Genomic DNA, 20,563 nt, shown 5'->3' with positions numbered 1-20,563 from the left:
ACACAATCACATTTTGGAGATTCGTCTACTTTTTGGGAGCAATATGGGGACAAAATGCACGTCCCTGTAATTTAATGTAAATAATCATATTTAAGGGTGAGGACTTGGTTTGAGTTGGGTTTAGGTTTAAGTAAAGCTTATGTTAAGAGTTAGTATTCAGCTGATAACGGTTATGGTTATGGTGAGTCTCCAGGAAATCAATTTAAGTCAAAGTAATGTCCCAAAAAGTCATGAAAACACAACTGTGTGCATGTGTGTGTGTGTGTGTGTGTGTGTGTGTGTGCGTGTGTGTGTGTGTGTGTGTGTGTGTGTGTGTGTGTAATCATCATAGTAGGTTTTTTATTCTGTTGTTCTTTCTCTCTGTGCTTGCTGCTCTCTGCAGGAGAACCCAGCTGCACCACTGTGGATGTAAAGCCTCGTAATCCTTTAATGTCTCCAGTGAAAAAATACACAAGCAGAGCTGATGGTGTTTATATATCTCACAGGGTGGTGGAGGGATGCTTCTCGCTCAAGTTGGAACAGTATGACTTGCAATAAAACACTGGCAAGGCATCTGTCACTCCACCACCGCGACCCAGCATGCACTTGGCGGACCCAGACCTACAGGAGGAGGCCAAGTTCAACATTAGTACAACTGAGCACAACGTTTTCACAAGGTGTTATTGTGAGACTGTGATTTGTTGGAAGTATTAAACGCTTTGAGTGGACATGAAGATCAGATGGTGGTGTAAGTTATACACTATAGTTCAATATTGCCCATGTACTGGTTTTCAATGATTGTTGGCAAGGTGGCACATAAGGCACCAACACAGGTCGGGGGTCATGTTACTTTGCCTTTGTTGTATAATTACAGGCGCCGCAACAAGTGGTTTGAGTTGGTTAACCGTTTGGGGAAAATGGTATTTAAACATTTCATCACCCAGTTTCTCTGGAAATATAGTTTATCAAACAAAACTATGTCTTCTAAATTTGTACAAAGCTGTTTTCAAATAAAAATCCTACGCAGAGAAGCTTTTTTTATTATTTGGAGCTGAAATGTAAAGGAACTAACAGCAGCAGAACAGCAAAGACCAGTTCAGACTAGAACAGAAAAGGAGAGATAACAATGGATCGGATCAGTACCAGAGCGGAGGGTGGGTCGGACCTCCGGGGTCTGAGAGCTGCTTGGCCTGCCAGAATGTAGAAAGCTTAGAGAAATGGTTTCTCAGGACTTGAACCCCCCTAGGTGAACATCCACTGCTGTGATTTTTGCAACGCTCATGTTAAAACGACGGCAGAATTGGTTTTGGCCGGCCTCTTAGCACACATGCACATCTATTCTTTGACTTGCACATGCTGGTCAAACAAGAGTGAATAGACATAATGATTTCACACAGGACGAAGACACAGGATACTCCCACAATGTGCACAAGACACACACACACACACACACACACACACACACACACACACACACACACCCCATAACTCCAGTCTGTAAGTGGGGTACTTAGTAATCTACATGACAGATGGTCAAAGCCACATTGTTGGGACTTGAACCCTCAACCTTTGCTTCTCAAAGGGACCAGTGTGTTTCAGCCTTCAGGTTAGCCTCTCTCCTCCTTTTATCCTTCTATCTGCCATTCCTCCCTCTCCCTCATCTTTCACACTACCCTACCCTCCTGTCTTTTTTTCCTATTCTTAGCCTCTGTCCGTCTTTGTTTTTTCATCCATCCATCTCTCCACCACGGGCCCATGACCTCTTTTCATCCGCACTTTCATCTCTGTCTAATGCTCCCTTTTCCCTCTTTTCATTCCCTCTGTCATGGATCCATCATTTGTTTTCTCTCCACATTCACAAATCGTTCATTCATTACTCCTCCGTTTCCCTTTTCTCTCTCTCTCTCTCGCTCTGTTCTTTGAAATTCATTGATGTTCCCTCTCTTTCATTGACATTCCCCTCTCCCATTCACCCTTCAGTCTGTCGATTCATGCCAGCATTAGGGGCGCATGTTTTAATTCTTAGTGCAGTCCTGGTTCAGCCAGTTGAGCCTTGTAGAGGCCTGTGTGCACTGACCTTTAAGGGGTATCAATGCAGTGTTTATCTGGACATGTTTTGCAGCAGGGTTAAGCTGTTTGAGTCCAACAGGGGTTTATCAGTTTATCCTTGGACTTTAGGGGCGTAGTGAGTGTTAGATTTATCTCACAGGGGTACTAGGAGGCGTTTATCCAGAGGAAGTTGTTGAGTTTCTTCTTTTCATGGCATTTGTTGAATAATGTTAGACTCATCCTTTAACCACCTTTGTCTCCTGAAAGGTGCAGTGTGTCGGAATCTAGCTGTGAGTTTGCAACCAACGGAAACTTCTTCATGTGATTTAGAGTATAACAACGGCTGATACAATGATTTGTACATAAGCCACAACTTTACGTATTATTTAATTTCCTTTCATATGCTGAAGAAATTATAGGAAGTCATGGTGAATAATTATCGGCACGATGGTTCAGCAATAAGAAACAATCAAGCACAGATGTTTTCATCTACTGTGTTAATACATTATTTCTGATTTGAACACCTCATGGCTTCCTTTTGTGTGAACTTTAACTTTCTTCTTTAAATTATTTTGTTGCCTTTTTTTTCACGCCGTCCTTTTTCTTTGGCCTCAAACATCACAGGCCCTTTTTTTCTCTTTATCACCCCAGCTTCCTCTCCATCTGTGCTCTCTGATCTGGCTTTGTGTTTATCTCAATCCTTTTCCCAGCTCCCCTTCGCTCACACATTGACAGTCAATTATCTCTCCACCTGTCTCTCGTTCCTCCATCTGTGTGTTGTCTGTGATCTGGCCGGGTCTGGGATCGGTCACAAGAGTGAGGCTATTGATGCGACACCCAAGTGACACTTTGAGTCTACATCAGATGCTATTGGCCCCTCTCTCTTTCTTTGACACACAATCACACACAGTGCAATAAAAAAACACACACTCCAAAGGGTTAGTACACACAGATGTTTACATCAGAAGCAATGTGTCTCTTTTTCTGTTACACACAGGCACATTTTGCCCTTTATACATTCACAGAATGTATGAACTCCTACATATATATTTACAAAAGAAACGCCTATGCTAAGGCCTCAGCACATACTCACTGTAGCTCTCTCTTTTCTCTCACACACACGATCGGTCTTCATCATGCCCGTGGTGTCAGAAACATGGAGTGTGTTTCCTCTGTCAGCAGCTCCACATACCAGACAGAAGACCTTTCGGCGGTGTCTTTGGAGCCTCCAAACTAAATACGGCTGATTTTCAGTGACTGGACAAAGCACTTTTGTGCCGCTTCCATTGTAGCATTGAGGCTAATAAATACAAAAACCACACATGTCCAAGTGGTTATACCATGGTCCATCCACAGCAATCTATTGTTGTTTTTTTGGGCTATATTCTCTAAAATCTATAGAGATGTTGTTAGATTTAATCTTTGTCAATCTGAAAACAAACTTTACAGTCAATTTGTATGATTATTTGGACAAACAATGAATTAGTGTGGAGCCCCTCTTTAAAAACATAAAAGAGAGAAATGATGAAGGCTAAATGAATGAATAGTGCTCTCGCTTTGTAACTTTGTCTACATTCATTTATTTGCTATCAATTAGTTGTGATTCATTAAACAAATATATTTTCTAAATGGCTTACCTATTTATAATATAAGGTGACATGGAAAAACCGTCAGGAACATTAATCTACACACAAATTTGCTCGTCTGTTGACTTTAATATAAGACCAATTGTGAATATGGGTTGCCATGGTATTTTAAAACGTGGGTAAAGTTTGGGAAACACTGCTCTAAAGGAGCTTCAATATCCATCCTTAAATATGGATGGACATTTAAGAGAAATTGCCATGATATTGGCAAGATAATTCCCTCCAAATTATTATATTCAACGATAGAGTGTAGCCGCTCTGACGTACAACTTCACCCCTGACAGAATACACAACATCCAGCCAATCAGAATGTAGTATACTCCATCAATGCCATGAAATATACTTATAGACTTCAAAGACGTACCCATTAAATTAGTTATGAGGCTTCCCCAGTGGAAAAGTTTGGGACACAAACTTGCATACAAAACTTTGCCTCTCGCTAAAGAAGCCTTCGTCTGAAAGCTTAAAGGTTTCTCAAACTGTTCCAACTCCATAAAAAGGCATCTCTTAATCACTAACGGAGACAGCTGAAATCAATAAAGGATTAAACAGCCTGATCTTCATTTTTTCAGACTCTTATTATTCCTTTTTCTTCATTTTATTAAACTATTGGACGATATGGTTCACTGTGAACTTTAAATATTGGCTATATAGCCAGCGGGGTAAAAACCTTACACAAACATTTGAAATTCAAACACATGTCAACCATTACTGAAACAGTAAAACCTCTCTTCCTTCTAATATTTTTTAGAGCTGAAGCTTGTATACATCCTGGTAAAGGAACATGTGCCTGACAAGCCAATTGGCTTGGCTACTAAAACCTTCAAGTTCCTCTCTTTTCTTTCCTCTTTTTCTTTCCTTTACTGGGTTTTAGATCAGTCCAGAGGCCTGGGAGCACTTAAGCTGAACTTGGGGAAATGGCAGGAGAGAGGAAGGCTGCAATGAACGAGCTAATACGTGGAGCAAGGAGCGAGAGTGATGGATGAAAAAGAAGAACGGAGAAAGAAAGGAAAAAAGCTGCGAGATGAAAGGATGGGAGCCGCCCTACATTTCAGCAGCTCTGGAGTCTCAAACAGACTCCGGGTGACAGATTACGCCGCTCCGCCTCAGAACAACTAACACCCGTCTGTATGTACGCATCTGGGCCGCGCCGACTAAGAAAACAAACTCATTAATTCACAGGCTGTAAGCATAAACAAACAGAGCCTTTCACTCTGAGAACTAATGCAATCTAATCGAAATGAGACACTGTGTGCCCCCCCCTGCCTTTGGTGAGACAAAGTGAATATTGTATTAGACGGAGTGTGTGCGGCTAAAGTCAGTGTGTGTTTGTGTGTGAGAGTGAGCACACCAACAGGCACACGGAATTCAAATGAGTAAAGAATCAGACAGATTGAAGAAAGAGGAAGACAAATGAAAGACATACAGAGACAGATGGAGAAAGGCAGAGAGATGCATGATGGGAGGTTGGTATAGATGCTTGGCAGAGGGCTGGGAGTGCAGTCAACCACACACACACACACACACACACACACACACACACACACACACACACACACACACACACACAACAAATACCTCAACGCCTCAATGTCACACACACACACTCACACTCACACTCTCTCTCTCTCTCTCTTTGGGTATAAAGAGATTGAATTGCAATTTTTTATAGGATAAAAATAGGATTTTATTCAAACATGTTCTTATCTCAATAGTTTCTGAATGAAACAAATGAATGGGGAATTAATTAGGAATAAAGAACAATGAAACGACTAAATAAAGTAAAAAAGTAAATGTTTACTCTAGGCTTGTTTCAACATGTCTGCATCTAAATGAATGCACATGTGTTTAGGATCCATTTCACATTTACATTAAGCCATTTTAATGTTGTCGAAAGACTTGGTGTATGTTGAATATATGTCTAAGAAAGATCATCTATTCAACTAATTTTACTTTAGTACTTTTAAAATGTATTTGTTTTCCTGCATAGGCTAAAGTGATGCCGACTGTGACGCGTGAAGTAAACATAAACAGATGAGAGTACTTTTATAGTTCCGAGGTATAAATGGCCTTCTTCCTGTTTGAACTTCTACCCACTAATTGATTGAAATGAGATAATGACAGCTTTTCCTGTCGCTAAATTACCTCCACTTCCTCCTGGGAATACAAGCGCCCTCTGGGCTTCCCTGGGTTCTGATGAAAGAGAGAGCGATCGAGGAAGAGACACACACACACACACACACACACACACACACACACACACACACACAGAGGATAGAAAGAACACTGAGGGGAGACGAGAGGAATGACAAATTACACTTGTGAGTGAGAAGATGAGACACGTGGAGACGTGGAATTATTTCCCATTGAAAAATCAAAAGAGGAAAAGAAAGACTTGAGTTAAGGGGTAAATTATGTAAAACAAGGCAAACCGTGGGGTCAAATCTGAGGTTGTCAGAGAGGAAGCGACAAATTGGTCGGTCACAAATGAGAATTTTATTAGCAGAGTTTCTTTCCATACTCCTCATAATGCTTACAAAATGAGAGGCGGATGTTTTCTGATGGCAGGTCATGAAGAAAACTGGTTCTATATGGTGAAGTTTATTGCTGGACCGAAGTGAAAATGGATCGAGGTAAAAACAGTCTCTAAAGTGCAGTGACTCACAATCTTTGTACTGCTTTTTCCACCTCTAATGTTTGCCCAGGTCATGACTTTGTTTGTTCAATAACTGATGTTCCCTCCACTGCAATTGTGTTGCAGGTTATATGTAAAAAAAAATGTATTCAGTAAAGTCTATGGTATGGCAAAGTTATTACATCTGACATCACTTCACACCAAACTTACTCTCAGGATACTTTACATAAAACTAGAACATCAAGTAAAGAGGATGAAATAAGATTATCTTGATATTTTGTTCACACCTAGATACCAAAGTTTTACAGTAAATGTTACAAACATTACACAACCTTTTTACCATCAAACCGGAAGAAGTCATGAATATGACGTTATGACCTAATAACTAATATATAACATGTTCATATAGGCCCTGCTGCTAAAACACAAATAGGATATATAGTATAAAGCATCCTAGTTGGTGAAACAAAGATATTGTATGCAATCCCTTTGTTCTCTCTCTTTTCTCTCTCCTGAGCAGTATTTCCAGTGCAACCAACAGGAAGACCACTAAACTCAGCTGGTGACTTTTCTCCTGAAAATATGGAGCTGAACGGGAGGAAATCCTGTGCGATATCTATCGCTAGTGATGATGATTGCCGACCCGCTGCGGCCTGAGTGGAACGAAACAATGAGGATGGTTTGGCAACAACACAGTCAACATCGCTTCACAAACAAATACACACACGCACACTGGGTGAGTCGTGTCCAACAACAGGGTTCAGATTAGAGAGAGGAATGTGCACATGTTCAAAAGGTTACTGTATAAGGCAATGTTTGAATTGTGGTCATTTTGGCAGCACAAAGCCTGTAATCAAGCCCATAAAAGCAGTGTAATCATACTCACATAGTGATAAAAAAGGTGAAAGGTCACAAGGTTACATAAAGTACAATAGCATATATATATATATGTACTTTTTAACGGCCTGTGTTGTTAGGTCTTTAATGACATAATGCTGAACACCATTCGTCCATATGTACCACAATATAAACAATACTTATGTCATATCCTTCTTTGGTATTTCCGTTGCGGTTGCCGCTCCTAATAAACCTGTTTTAGTGAGGCGGTCGCACCTCGCTGTGTCCCACCGCAGAGCGATGAGCTCCAGCCAGAAGCTCCTCTGCGGGACACCCCGCCTGCACTGCGGAGCGGCTTCAGGCTGGAAACCAGCAAAGCAACGGGTGCGTGCCTCCTAAAACACATAAACCTCCCAAAACAGAAGCCAAGACATCGACCCGGATTTAATGGCCCCAGTTCGGACCACCGCGAAGAGAATAATTAGTTTGAGATAAATATACACGTGAAAAATGTGCCCTAACGCGCACGTATGTGTTAAGTTAAAAGACTCCAAATAGGTCAAATCGCCAATTAATGCCACCTGCGCGCGCACAGAAAAAGGTGATAGCGACCATCTGCGTAAACATAGATAGATAGATAGATAGATAGATAGATAGATAGATAGATAGATAGATAGATAGATAGATAGATAGATAGATAGATAGATAGATAGATAGATAGATAGATAGATGATTACTTAATTACCTTTATATGACAGTCTCAGCCGCGGTACATTTAACTTGGTCGATGAGACGGTGGCGACAAGTAGTGCGACGAGAATCATGTTGAAGAAAGGTGTAAATCCCTCCATTCTGCTGAGGAGATACCCCCGGCTTTTAATTGATTCGAACTAGACTATACAACTATGTTGCCTACAATCAAGAAGTATATTCCAAGATAATTTAAGGGGTGGGGGGGCAGTTGTTGGATCCTTGTTCTCAGTCACAGTGCCAACATTTGCGTTTTCAGGTGGAATTCCTCCCGGTGCGTAATTGTATTTTTGGCCGAACAGCTGCGTCTTCTGCGCGGAGTGACTGCTGCTCTGCTCTGGCTGCGGAGGTGATTCACTTACTCCGCTCTAAAGACTGACACTCCTCCAGATCACTGCCCAACAGAAGGCTGTTTCAGTCAGACGGAGAGAGCGCGAGCGCGTGAGAGAGAGAGACACCACGCCTTAATAGAGGGAGAGAGAGAGAGAGAGAGAGAGAGAGAGAGAGAGAGAGAGAGAGAGAGAGAGAGAGAGAGAGCGCTTCAAGTGACCTGCCCCTCTTTTACGCACATCAGACTCCTCGGACAAGGCACACTTGGAGGCACGCACTTACAGATGATTCATAACACAATTTCAACTTCTAGTAAAGTGCATTCATCACGTATAGCTTTAAGAAACTTTTATAGAAGACATTTATCGTTTCCAGGCGGTATATATATACATATACAACTTTAATAACACATTATCATGTGGACAGTAGGACGTTTGAAGTGTATGGATGAAGTGGTTAATACACCAATAAATAGCAAAACTATGTTCCGTTGGAAGCCATTTATTGAATGTATGCATGTATATACATACGTCAGCAAAAATAGGTTCTGAGGTTGAATTAGATATGAAGGTAAACAAAAGATGAACTGTAGAAAGACCCTTGGCCAAAATAAAAAGATACTACCTAAACCTAAGTTAGAAAAAAATATAAATATATTTTTGGGGAACTGGCCCTTTAAGCAGGTCGTACCCCTGTAATAGCACAGAAGACCTTTTCAAGATATTCACTAAGACATCAAGAAGCTTTATGATTTATAGGCTATAAATGAATGAAAAACATCTCCATCTCCACATTTCTCTCCACTATGAGTCCTGTGCATGCTTGAACTTTCTTAACCCCCTCAGCGCCAACGGGACGTGTTCAGTAATTAAGTTGTATGAACCCCCCCCCTCCTGTGTGTCTATTCACAAGCAAGCCTCCAAGTGAACACAGGGGTCTCAGCAGGGTGAGTGAGAGCCACTCAAGGTGTCAGTGTTACAGGAACCCAGAGTCCTTTGGGAGCATTTGTTTGTACCGAGAAAGAGGCTCCCTACATGTTTCATAGAGACTGAGAGGCAGAACATGGGGGAAGTGGATGCTGGGTGCTTGAGATGACATTGTGTCTCTTGGGCATGCAGAGGGCTTGTTTTTGCCAGGGAAGGGGCTCCCGTGTGCACTTCAAGTTCCTGTTTCATGGAACCTGTCATGTCCAGGCAAATCAGTGGAGTGACTTAAAGAGCCGATCAGTATTGATTTGATACCCCCAGTTTGGTCTCATGTCCTTTCATGAATGTTTTGTAGGTTTTGATTGTGATGAAATAGATGTATTTTGGAGAATCCCAACTTTGTAATTATGAAACAACAAGATATCACATTTCTTATTTATAGGCATATATTAAAGATGTATATTTTGGCTATATAGACAACAAAACCTAAGATTACAAATGAAGATTTTCAGAGATTTACAAGGATATCTAATATGCCATGTCTGAAATGTTTTTGTGCAGTGGTCGCTCCCAATTATTTTTTTTTACTTTATACTAAATGATAGATCGATAAGTGCATTCAAAAAGCTAAATGAAGTATTGTAATACTGTGAGTGAGAAAGGATCAAAATGCCTCTGCATAATTAGTCCAGACAAAGGAAACCGCGGCGCTGACAGCGGGCCGCCTCCGTCTCATTCCAGTGGTATTGTGCTTCTTAATTAAGATCATGTTTCCATAAACACGGATGCTTACTGATGAAATAAAGATGTCGCTACTTGTCCTTGTCTTCAGGCACATGTTTTTTGTATATTTTAGACGACAAACATGTTCAAAATAATTTTTCCATCTGTTCTTCTCTCATTTCATTATGTTCCATAATCTCTACTGTATCCCTTTATGGCACAAACCAAGAGTAAACACATGTAGTTAATATTTCAGTTTTCAAACAAACTCAGACACAGTGGTGCATGATGCGACATGTTGTGTGGAAGCTGAGTGATGGTGTTGGGAGTGATGTTTTTGTATTATACTTTATGACCATTGTAGTGCTTGAATTATTTGAAGTATTTGAAAATATGAGATAATTAATGGGAATGTTTATGAATCCAGATTGCTTTTAACCATTATAATAATGCTTAAAAATATAGTTTATTCATTTTAAGACAAAGAAAAAAATTTCACTTTAATTTATGACATGTCATATTAAATGTCTGTGTTGCATTTATTCTGTTGATTATACAGTATGTGCAAGCAAAACCAAATGTGGCTTTTTGCTGTTATAAAAAAGCATTAATCAAAAGTATGTTGCAACATTGAAATCTGAATTATTCAAAAGGATTTGCACATGCATGTTGTTTTTAATGATGAGGATGCATTTTATTCAAAACAACCAATTTCACAAGTCAGTGAAGTGGTTCTGATTGGTGCTTTTGTTGGAGTGAAGTGCTCTCAGGCCTCCTGGCTCCTGATTGGACAGCACTCGTCCTCATGCAGACTCTTTTTGAAGGACAAACAGACGTGGGAAAGCAGCAGAAGAGGCCAAAGGCAGCGGGAGTGTTCAAGAGCTGAATTCATTAATTTGTCAAAACACCATCCTTGTGAATGAAGGTCCCCTGGATTGTACTGCTAACTGGAAATGACCTCTCTAAAAATGCCTCTCGAACCGCATCGTTGTAAGAGAAACATGAGGAGCTGGGCTGATTAAACAAAATGAATATATTTTTGCCCCGTTTAACTCTTTTTCTAACTCTAAATCCCTCACTGTCGTTACCAATCAACATTCATACAGGTTTCAAACATGGTGCTTGTTTTAAAAAATCCAGCGAAGGATATTTTTTATGTCTCGGTATCGCCATCCAAACTCTTGAAAAATGTAATTCACTCCGAAAGAAATGCCATACTTCTCATAATTCCCTCCGTTTAAGAGTTGCGGTCCATTGTCTGATTGAATTGTTCTGTCTGAGCGAACGGACCTTCTCTGCATCTCACAAAATCCTCCTGGGGCTGAATTATGCTCTTCAGGCTGTCAGAGGAGATGAAACGTAAAACCACTTACCAGCATCTTGACATTGCGTCACTTTGACAAATCAGACTGGTGCTCCTTGAGTGGTTATTGGGAATGGCAGGGCAGAGGTTCATGAATTCACAATGTGGAAGGTAGGTGCAGAACAACTCTGAAGCAGACAGCTGCTGCGTTTGTGTGTGCGCTTCAGGGTTCATACATGTTTCATCCTTTCTTGTCAATAAGAGGAGAAACCCGGATATTGGAGTTGACACGAGTGGAGACACAGTCAAGGACAAAGTGACTCTTGGAAGGTCAGAACAAGGGAATGCAATGTGCTGAACGACAAATACCGCAGTGCACCCTGAAGGGTGGATGTCGCTACTTGCTGCTTGTGCCACTGAGGACCCGCTGTGTGCCAAGCTCAAAGAAAATGTTCACAATCATGTATTCCACATTTTTTAAGGTGACTCCGTTACATCAAATAGAGAACGATGCGAGTCCATATTTTAAACTATTTTCAGGGACATTGGCATAACAGTATTAGTATCCTTGAAAAACATTTAAGCACGGCCCGTTTCACAGCAGACGTTTCACTATAGGAAGAGCACAGGTGTTACTAATCACATTAACGATGCCTCTGTTCTATTCCATTGTCCCAGTAAGTCATGACAGTGTGACATATATATGCGTATATATATATATATATATATATTTTTTTTTTTAAATTCACAGAAAAGGGTCCATTTGATCCTTTTCAGGTGAGCTGACTGAAGAGTGACTGCAATGGGACCCAACACAAGAAACATCAATCCGTTTTCTGGCAGGGGGGCAGTGAGTGTGTTTGTTCTATCTGCCAAATGCTGAAATGTAGCAGAAGAGTTGCTAACATTCGCTCAACTTCCACACGACACCAAACAAGGATGTATTGAGTATGAGAACGAATCTAGAGAACTATTTGTTAGTTCACCAGGCATGGATGCTTTTGCCTTTTTCACACATATTATATGTCACAAACACTCTGTCTTTTCTTCAAGTTCCAGGAACACTTTTTTTTTATCGAGAAAACTAGTTAAAACATTGCATGAAAGCTTTTCTATAAGGAGCATAATGCAAAGCACTTTCCATCAATTGTATAAAAAAGAAATTGAGAAAAATACTTTTGCAACAGCTGCTGCATCTGTGAGGGGAGTGTACTGACCCAGTTTCCACACAGCCATAGATGTTTGTTCGAGAGAAACTTTCTTACATTGAATGGTTTTTGTTTGTTTAGAAGTTGTTTTAGGGAGATTTTTTTTTTACTAATTTGTATTCCACTCTTAATACCAAATGCATACGAAGAACAATTTTGCTCACAGTATTTTTATTGGATGTCTTGGGCCAAGTGTCTGTGATTATAATGGTCATTTTAAACACCATTCCATTGTGTTCTGCTTCATTATTTTCCTAATTTCAAGTGGCCCAAAGGCTGGACAACATAATCTAGAAATCATACTTTTCTTCTGAGCGCCAGTTTAAGAAAAGATGAGTGGACAGCTAATGAATGTGATGAAATACGGAGACTGAGAAGCCAGCAGTGATTCTATTTCGACATAGAGTTTCGGAAGAGTTATACACCAGAAGGAACAGCGACCTCCATCTCTTTCCTGTGTGGATTATTTGTCTTTTTGAGAACTTTATTGGCTGTAAGGGATGGATCATAACATTTAAGAAAATCCTAACACAAACACAGCTGTAGTAATTTTCTCCTCCGTCATCCAAGTTTAGCAAATCGAACGAGAAGTCCAGGAAGAACTGGCTCAATCCTCCATGCACTGCAGATATTACCACCACTATGATTTGTACAACGGTGTAGCCTTCCTACTGCAGCAGGGCTGGAGTTTGGACATGCCAGTTGGTCCACAGTGAAATATCAAAGATTGAATGGATTGCCATACAAATTGATACAGCCATGCATGGTCCCAAGAGGATGAATTCCCTGATCCCCCTACAAGACTAATGACATCCCATCTCCAGCTGTACACGGTTTACAAATGTTAGCATAGTAGCACACTAAACTAATATGTTGACTAATAGTCTTGTATTTACATGTTTTACTTTTAGGGCATAATAATGTTGTTCCTACTGCTGTAGCATGTCACTTTTCCTTGTTTTATATCAGAGAAGGGATTTGCAATATCCGATAACACAATGTAATGAGATGTATTTTCGCAATATATAAATAAACTATTACATCAGAGGAACAGATCAAATCCATAACTTGAAAACAAAACTCAGATGCAGCTTACCTATAATAAGGAAATACATCTGTGACTAAAGTAGCCTCATGAGATGAACTGAAAATATATAGATGATAAGTGGACATACATGATAAGTTAAAAGAAAGAAAAGATACACACAAAATATCTGATGAAGATATTAAAGAACGAGGCACAAAGCTGCCTTTTCAAATCACACAGAGAGACATTTGGTCTTTAACACATGTGGCCTGTGCAGTAGAGGGGGACGTTTTAATTTGGTTTGGGACCTTTGTACCAGGGAACACACACACACACACACACACACACACACACACACACACCAAACACACACACACACACACACACACACACCGCCTTTGGGACTTTTACGTGCCCCAAGTTACAATTTAGACTGATTAGAGCCTGACCTTAGCAGTGAACTCTCACACACAGGACTCCTGCCTGTCCTGATTGAGATGTGACCCTGCCACTGACCACTGGACACTAAACACACCCAGACCACGATAGAACACAGCTGACGTATAGAAAGAACACATGGGGGAAAAACTAAGTTGTGCAACTGCATGAGGAAGTCATTTAAAGATCCTTGTTCTGCTCAAACAGAGCGTCATTTTGTTCACTGCAGTGCAAAGGTTTCCTACTAAAATGACATTTTGACCTTTGATACTCCTACGAAACATAACATATAATGTGCTATCAATTACTTAAGAAACCTTTTTTGTTAGTTTCATTTGAATAATTGTTCAATGTATACCCACTGCATTGGTTTTATCTTTATTGGACTCCTTTAATGAGTGTATGCTCTTTAAATAGTTAATAAGATACAAATCGTAAAAAAAATTATGAAACATTTAAGTTGCATTTTTTCGACCCTGTAATTTTTCCAGAGTATGCTTGTGGTCATTTTCATCCAGATGTCGCCACCATAAAAGTTCCCCTTTGCGTGCATTGTGTATTTCTGCTGTTTCTGCTGCATTGTGTGTTTTCTGCAGAATTAGTTGTTTAAGTAAATATAAATGGATTATTATTTCTAAAGTCTGCATGTGTTTTGGCTTTTCTTTTGTTTTTTTACTGGCGCTCTACATTCTCTTTAAGTGTTATGACTCTTTCCTTTGTTCTCAAAGATGATTATCTCTATTTAATGTATAGCTTACTTCAGAAACCAACTGGCTTGTGTCCTGTAGTGGAGGAACAAAGTCAGGGTCAACCTTTTTATTCTGCTGCAAAAGACCGACACGCTTACAAAAACACGCGCACGCACACACTGTCCTGTCCTGTACAAACACAATCTAAGCACCATCTACTACTCATCCTCAAAGTGAGAACCGACCAAAATGTTCTTCATATCTAAGTCTTACTACCTTTGTGAGGACACTTCTTGTAAGGATACAAATACAAGCCCAAACCCAAATCCCAATTGAGAAACCTCCCTGTCTTTACCCTCCTCTCCCTCATCTGAGTCATCGACCCTCTCTCCCCTCCTCTCCTCTCCTCTCCTCTCCTCTCCTCTCCTCTCCCCTCCTCTCCTCTCCTCTCCTCTCCTCTCCTCTCCCCTCCTCTCCTCTCCTCTCCTCTCCTCTCCCCTCCTCTCCTCTCCTCTCCCCCGCAGTGAGCGCTGCTTGTTTCCAGTCAAATGTATAAAACAACCTGAGGAGAGAAACTAGCAGTGATTTCCTTATCAACGGATATTAAATTGTCTTTATGGTTTGCTGGGAGACATTTTCCTCAGCACAAAAATATTACAAAATCTGTTGCATGAGTGCTTTAAGTACAGCAGCAGTGATTAATGTCGATCTTTATTAAATATTGCGTGGTAATAACAGTATTTCATAACAAAGTCCTCTATTAGGGAAAAAAACAGCATGTTGCTTGTCATATATTTTTCTTCTTTACCTCTATTTAACCAACCTTCACGCTCTCCTCCCAGTGGTTCCAGTCTGACCCGTCGCTAATTGCTGTTTACCGTGTTCGAAAACCGAAAAGATTTGAACAATAACCATTAAATTAAAGCAAATAGCCCGGCGTGTGTGTCCACTCTGTGAGACAAAGTGATGACTGTTGTCTGGCTCCTACGGCACGCCAAGGTCGTGACCCCGCACCAGAGGTTAGGATCCCTTAATGTGGTTGATCATCATGATGGTGTCTTTAACACTTACGCGCAGACATTGGCCACGGTCTGTAACCTTTTGACCCCATACATCACGGTGCCAGATGTTTATTTGTTGATTCCCCCCATCCATCATCACTGTCAGAGTCAGGAAGGAGGGTGTGTGTGTGTGTGTGTGTGTCTGTAGCATTACGGATGCTGATGGTTTTCTGTGTTGTCATTATTAAGCTTTAATACAAATTAAAAGATGACACGGTTGGCCGTGGTGTGTGCATGTGCTCTTGCACTTGACTAATTGGAGTTTTGGGCCTAATTCGGTCTGGGTTGGGGTTCAGCATGTAGATGTGATGCTGAGATTGTGTTTGTATATGTATGGAAGATGGATGGGTTACACATACGTCTTAATGTCATTTAGCACTGTCACCTTTACTACTCCCCTGCAGATACACACACACACACACACACACACACACACACACACACATATATAAACACACGCACACACAGCCCACACACTCCCAGAAGACTAAACACGCACACATTCCCTAATGATAAATGAAAAACACAAAAAATTAAAAAATAAACACCATGTTGAATGTCTTGATGTCAGGTATAAAGAAAACATAACCAAATGTCACTCTTCAGACCGTTATACGCAACATACAGGTGCCAGTCTCTTGTGTGCCTACAGTATATTTCATCAATTCGTCCCATCTACTTCAATCAGGGATTTCATACATTTCCCATAATGACAACAATTCCCAGCCTCTGGCAATAAATCACTGAACAGAAGTATTTAATTAAGAGGATGACAGTGAGACATTCCCTTTGTGAACCTTTACTTCCCCTTTTCAAAAAGAAATGTCTGCTTGTTTTCTGCCTCCAACAGAAATAATGTAAGGTATCATCCACAGCTGTTAATGTGTGGGGTATTTACCCTTTAATACCAAGCATCCGACTAGACCAGAACTATTAATGTCTCTGTTATTTATTGATGTACTCTCCTTGTGTTTTATATAAGTTGAACCGTCTACTGCCATCACTGACTCTGCTGTTAAAGAGCAGTGATGTCACACATTGCTGTATTTCCGGCTGTCTGGAAGTCACCAATCCAAAACTAACAACTAAAGTGGATTGACTGAAATAATATTTTTCATGGTTTCATGGCACATTTTTCCAACGGTGATCACACACTCCAGACCGCCAGAGGTGGACCGGCCAACTAAGTCAAAGTAGCTGAGCATATTGACAAATGAAAACATTTAATTCATAACAAACTTTTCACTTTCGATTAAATGAAAATTGTGAGCCAAATTTCTAACGTTTCTTTTCAGATATATTATTTTTCCTGGAGGTGATAAACACCAGCCCTGCCCCTGCTGCGGTCCCGCACCACGTTTTAAAGGTGGGCTGTTTAATGTCCCGTAGCCCTCACTGCGTAATGGTTTTAAAACCTCTGAAACAAGGAAAAACAAGGTGCCACCTTAAAATTTATGAGACATAATATTTTTTCTCCATTAAATTGCAGTCAATCCATCATCATTAAGGCTTTTCTCAAAATAATCACCAAGCCTGTAAAACAACTTGACTAGTTTTTTTTAGCTGAGGTACAAGGACGAGGTGTGTGTGTGTGTGTGTTTGTGTGTGCGTGTGTGTGTGTGTGTGTGTGTGTGTGTGTGTGTGTGTTATCCTCTAACTTTCCTTCAGTTTGGGAAGGAATGAATTATACACTTTCTTCCTGTGTGTGGGGGCTGGTAGTCGTTCAGCTTCTCATCTCCAGGTATTTCTCTCATGAATAAAATATGTGTGTGTGTGTGTGTGTGTGTGTGTGTGTGTGTGTGTGTGTGTGTGTGTGTGTGTGTGTAGGCGGGGGTAGGGGAGAGAGAGATAGCATGCGTTGTAATGAGTTGCTAATACTTACACTTCTCCACATGATAACATAATTTATATATCATAATCACTATAATTATAAAGGGAGCAATCGTTTTAAATATGTTTCTACGAGGGAACTGCGCTGTTGCTGCAGCAAGACAGATACAATTAGCACATTAATGAGACATATAATGTGAATAAAAAAGATCAATACCTACCAATTCAGGATGTTAAAAATGACCACACTAGAATAAGAAACAATGTTACCTTCTGATACTGAAAAGAATATTTCAAATTAAACATAATAATATTATAATTATATGAGACAAATATGATATCCGAGTGTAAGGAAAAACAAATCGTCTCAGCACTTTGCAGGATGCAACACCACAAACATGAAAATTACATCAACGAGTAGATTCTCTCTGCTGATGATAATATGTTGGCGATTGGACTAGAGCTTTTGCCTGGGAAACAGGGCTTTGACAGGTTTTACACAAAATCCACTCACAGTCTTAAGATTTAGTCTTCCCCCTTACCCTGGTGCCCCAATCACCATGGTAACCAGTGACACATATGCTCGCACCTAAGAGAAAATGCAACAAGTTCTCTTAAATCACTCGAATGCGTTACAAAGAATTAATTTCTTCTGATCAGTGATTCTTGCAGGACCAATGTGCTGCACAACAGATGCAAAAAAGTGAAAATATTCATAACAAAGACACATTTGGGTGAGAGTATACCCCAAATGTGAATGGTTAAAAAATGTTGTATGGATTATTCCAGAGCAATTTATCAAATCGTAACTTAATATAACATTTTTCCAGTCCTTCTTCAGTCTTTTCATGTCTCCATCTAGTGCAGGTTCAGTCGTTGCACAGTATGGAGTACAGGGCAGAGGGGAGTTGCATTAAATGGAGTAATAGTCCAAAGACTCTTCAGGTGCCTCGACACATTGTTTATCGACGATCGCGGTAACTGATGGTGATCCGATGAAGAAATACAATTCCATCTCTTCACGTTTCACTTTCCCACCCTCCTCTGACTCTCCTCTAAATCCTTAAATAAAAGTCTCCACGCTTCGCTGACACTCAGTCGAGCGCCAACGTCTTTTCTCTCCTCTTAAAAGCCAGCGCCGCCCTTCCCCGTCGACAGAGCGAGCCAGCGGATGCTTCAGAGCGTGCCCAGTGGAGCCCGATTACAGCCCCCAATGGTTTCTGCCTGGCAGATCACAGCTTCACTGAAAAGTTAAGATGAGAACAGTTTCTAAAGCTCGGCTCAGAGTCACCACCACTACTTTTCCTGCCAAAATTGACGTCACACTTTTTTTTTTTGTTTTACATTATGGCACTTTTCGCGATGGGGATTTACAATGACAGCTGAATCAGCTCCTTTGTTACCAACATTACGGAGGCAACCAAGCAGTCAACGCTGTCGTTTTTTCTTTCTCTGACATTTAAATGTTGGCTGGGAAATCTTCTATGTATCTCAGGGGAAAAGTTGGGGCAGAAAAGTAGGAAAACCTAGTGTGACCCTTACCCAAGGCTGGCAATATTCTCAGAAGAAACCAGAATTTGACAGAAGCACACCGTTTGTTTTGATCATCTGTTCTATGCACTTATTTGATGATAAAAAAAAAGTACCGTCTGAGTTCACCAAAGTGCCAAAAGGTACATAAAGAATTGTCTGGTTTTATTATAACTCTGCGTGCCGTGTATTTGAGCTCCTGTCACAGGTGGCAGTTTCCTTGTCTGACTTGGAGCCGGACTCAGAGCCGTGTGCCGCAGTGATTAATGGTTTGCCAACACACCGACATTATGTGTCAATGTAAGCGGCAAGACCCAATGTAGTGGGCTTAGAAGTCAAGCTGATGCTGATAAAAGCTGCTCACACTTTCATCAGTCTTAGGTGTACTTTGGCTGAACTTTGGCTCGCATACAACTTCCATCAGCTCAATGAACGTGTACGATTACAGTTTAACTACAATTACCTGAACAACAATCATCTCAAAAGCAATGCCTGTTAGATGTCACCATGTAAACAGGGCAACACGGTTTAGGAAAATGTGGTAATGATTTTGAGAAACTGACAAATTGTATCATTGCTGTGTATGTTGGCTTAATATGTTAGCTTTAACAAATGTTTCATGTTGCACTTTTATCTCCTCCACCACTCATCTGGCTCACTCACTTCAGTCACTCGCTCTAATTTGTTCTTCTGGGGCCAAAAGTTTATCTCCTGTTGTCTCCTTTTAATTTTGTTCAAGCAATCTTTCTTTTTTTCTCTGTCACTTCCAGCCTCTCTGTGACCTCATTCCTCTCTTGCTTCCCTCTTTCCTTTCATCACATGCAAGCCCTCTGATGTCTTCAGTGTTTTCTTCCTTCCTCTGCCTGTTCCCTCTTGTCCTCCCCTTGTTCTTTTATCTACCCACTTTTCTTTTTTGCTGTTCTTATTAGCCTGTCTCAATGTTTTCCTCTTCTCCCATCTAACATCCACCAGCTCTGTCTGGATATGCGCACACACACACACACACACACACACACACACACACACACACACACACACACACACACACGCACGCACGCACACGCTCACACGTTTGTGGAACCACTTCTGTCAATTGCTTTCTAACATCATAAAGTCCATCGACCGTGCACATTAACGTGCACTCGTCAACCTCATAGTGTCTATAAAAAGCTGACTGAATAATGTTTGACAGGCGGCCGCAGGAATTAATTAAAGAAAGTGCTTCTATAACTGAATGGTATGCAATATATATATATATTTCATTTAATTTGCTGATTGTTCCTCTGTTCCACCAGTATCACGGTGTGAGTCACTTACTGCATATTACTTACCTTGCTTTTTCTTGTTTCGATATATTGGAAGTTTCCATTTTTTGTGACGCACATTCAAAACTTCCTCTGCTTCTGTTCACATGTTTGTCCCGTCTAGCTTTTCTCTTTTCTTTATCTCTAATCTTTTTCCGTGTGTCCCGCTGTCTCTTTTGCTCCACGTGATATCAATCCATTCAACCACCCTGATACATTACTGTGTGTGTGTGTGTGTGTGTGTGTGTCACATCAGACACTGAAAGTGAGATGGTAAAATAGAAATAAACCCCATTAT

The 20,563-nt window shown here is 40.6% G+C and overlaps 1 protein-coding gene across 1 annotated transcript in view; it reads right to left on the bottom strand.

Moving 5' to 3' along the window:
• sema3bl (sema domain, immunoglobulin domain (Ig), short basic domain, secreted, (semaphorin) 3bl) overlaps nucleotides 1–7,997 on the bottom strand; it is a gene marked incomplete at both ends in the record, with an annotated part of 55,754 nt that extends 47,757 nt beyond the window's left edge. Inside the window, one exon of the mRNA XM_079226682.1 lies at nucleotides 7,892–7,997. Coding sequence (XP_079082808.1) covers nucleotides 7,892–7,997 — 106 coding nt within the window. The remainder of the gene's footprint in view (nucleotides 1–7,891) is intronic.
• Between the last annotated feature and the right edge of the window lie 12,566 nt (nucleotides 7,998–20,563).

This window comes from Taurulus bubalis (assembly GCF_910589615.1).
Source record: "Taurulus bubalis genome assembly, chromosome: 11".
Lineage (NCBI taxonomy): Eukaryota > Metazoa > Chordata > Actinopteri > Perciformes > Cottidae > Taurulus > Taurulus bubalis.
Note: the sequence above shows the minus strand (reverse complement) of the source record. Positions and strands in the feature narration are given on the sequence as shown.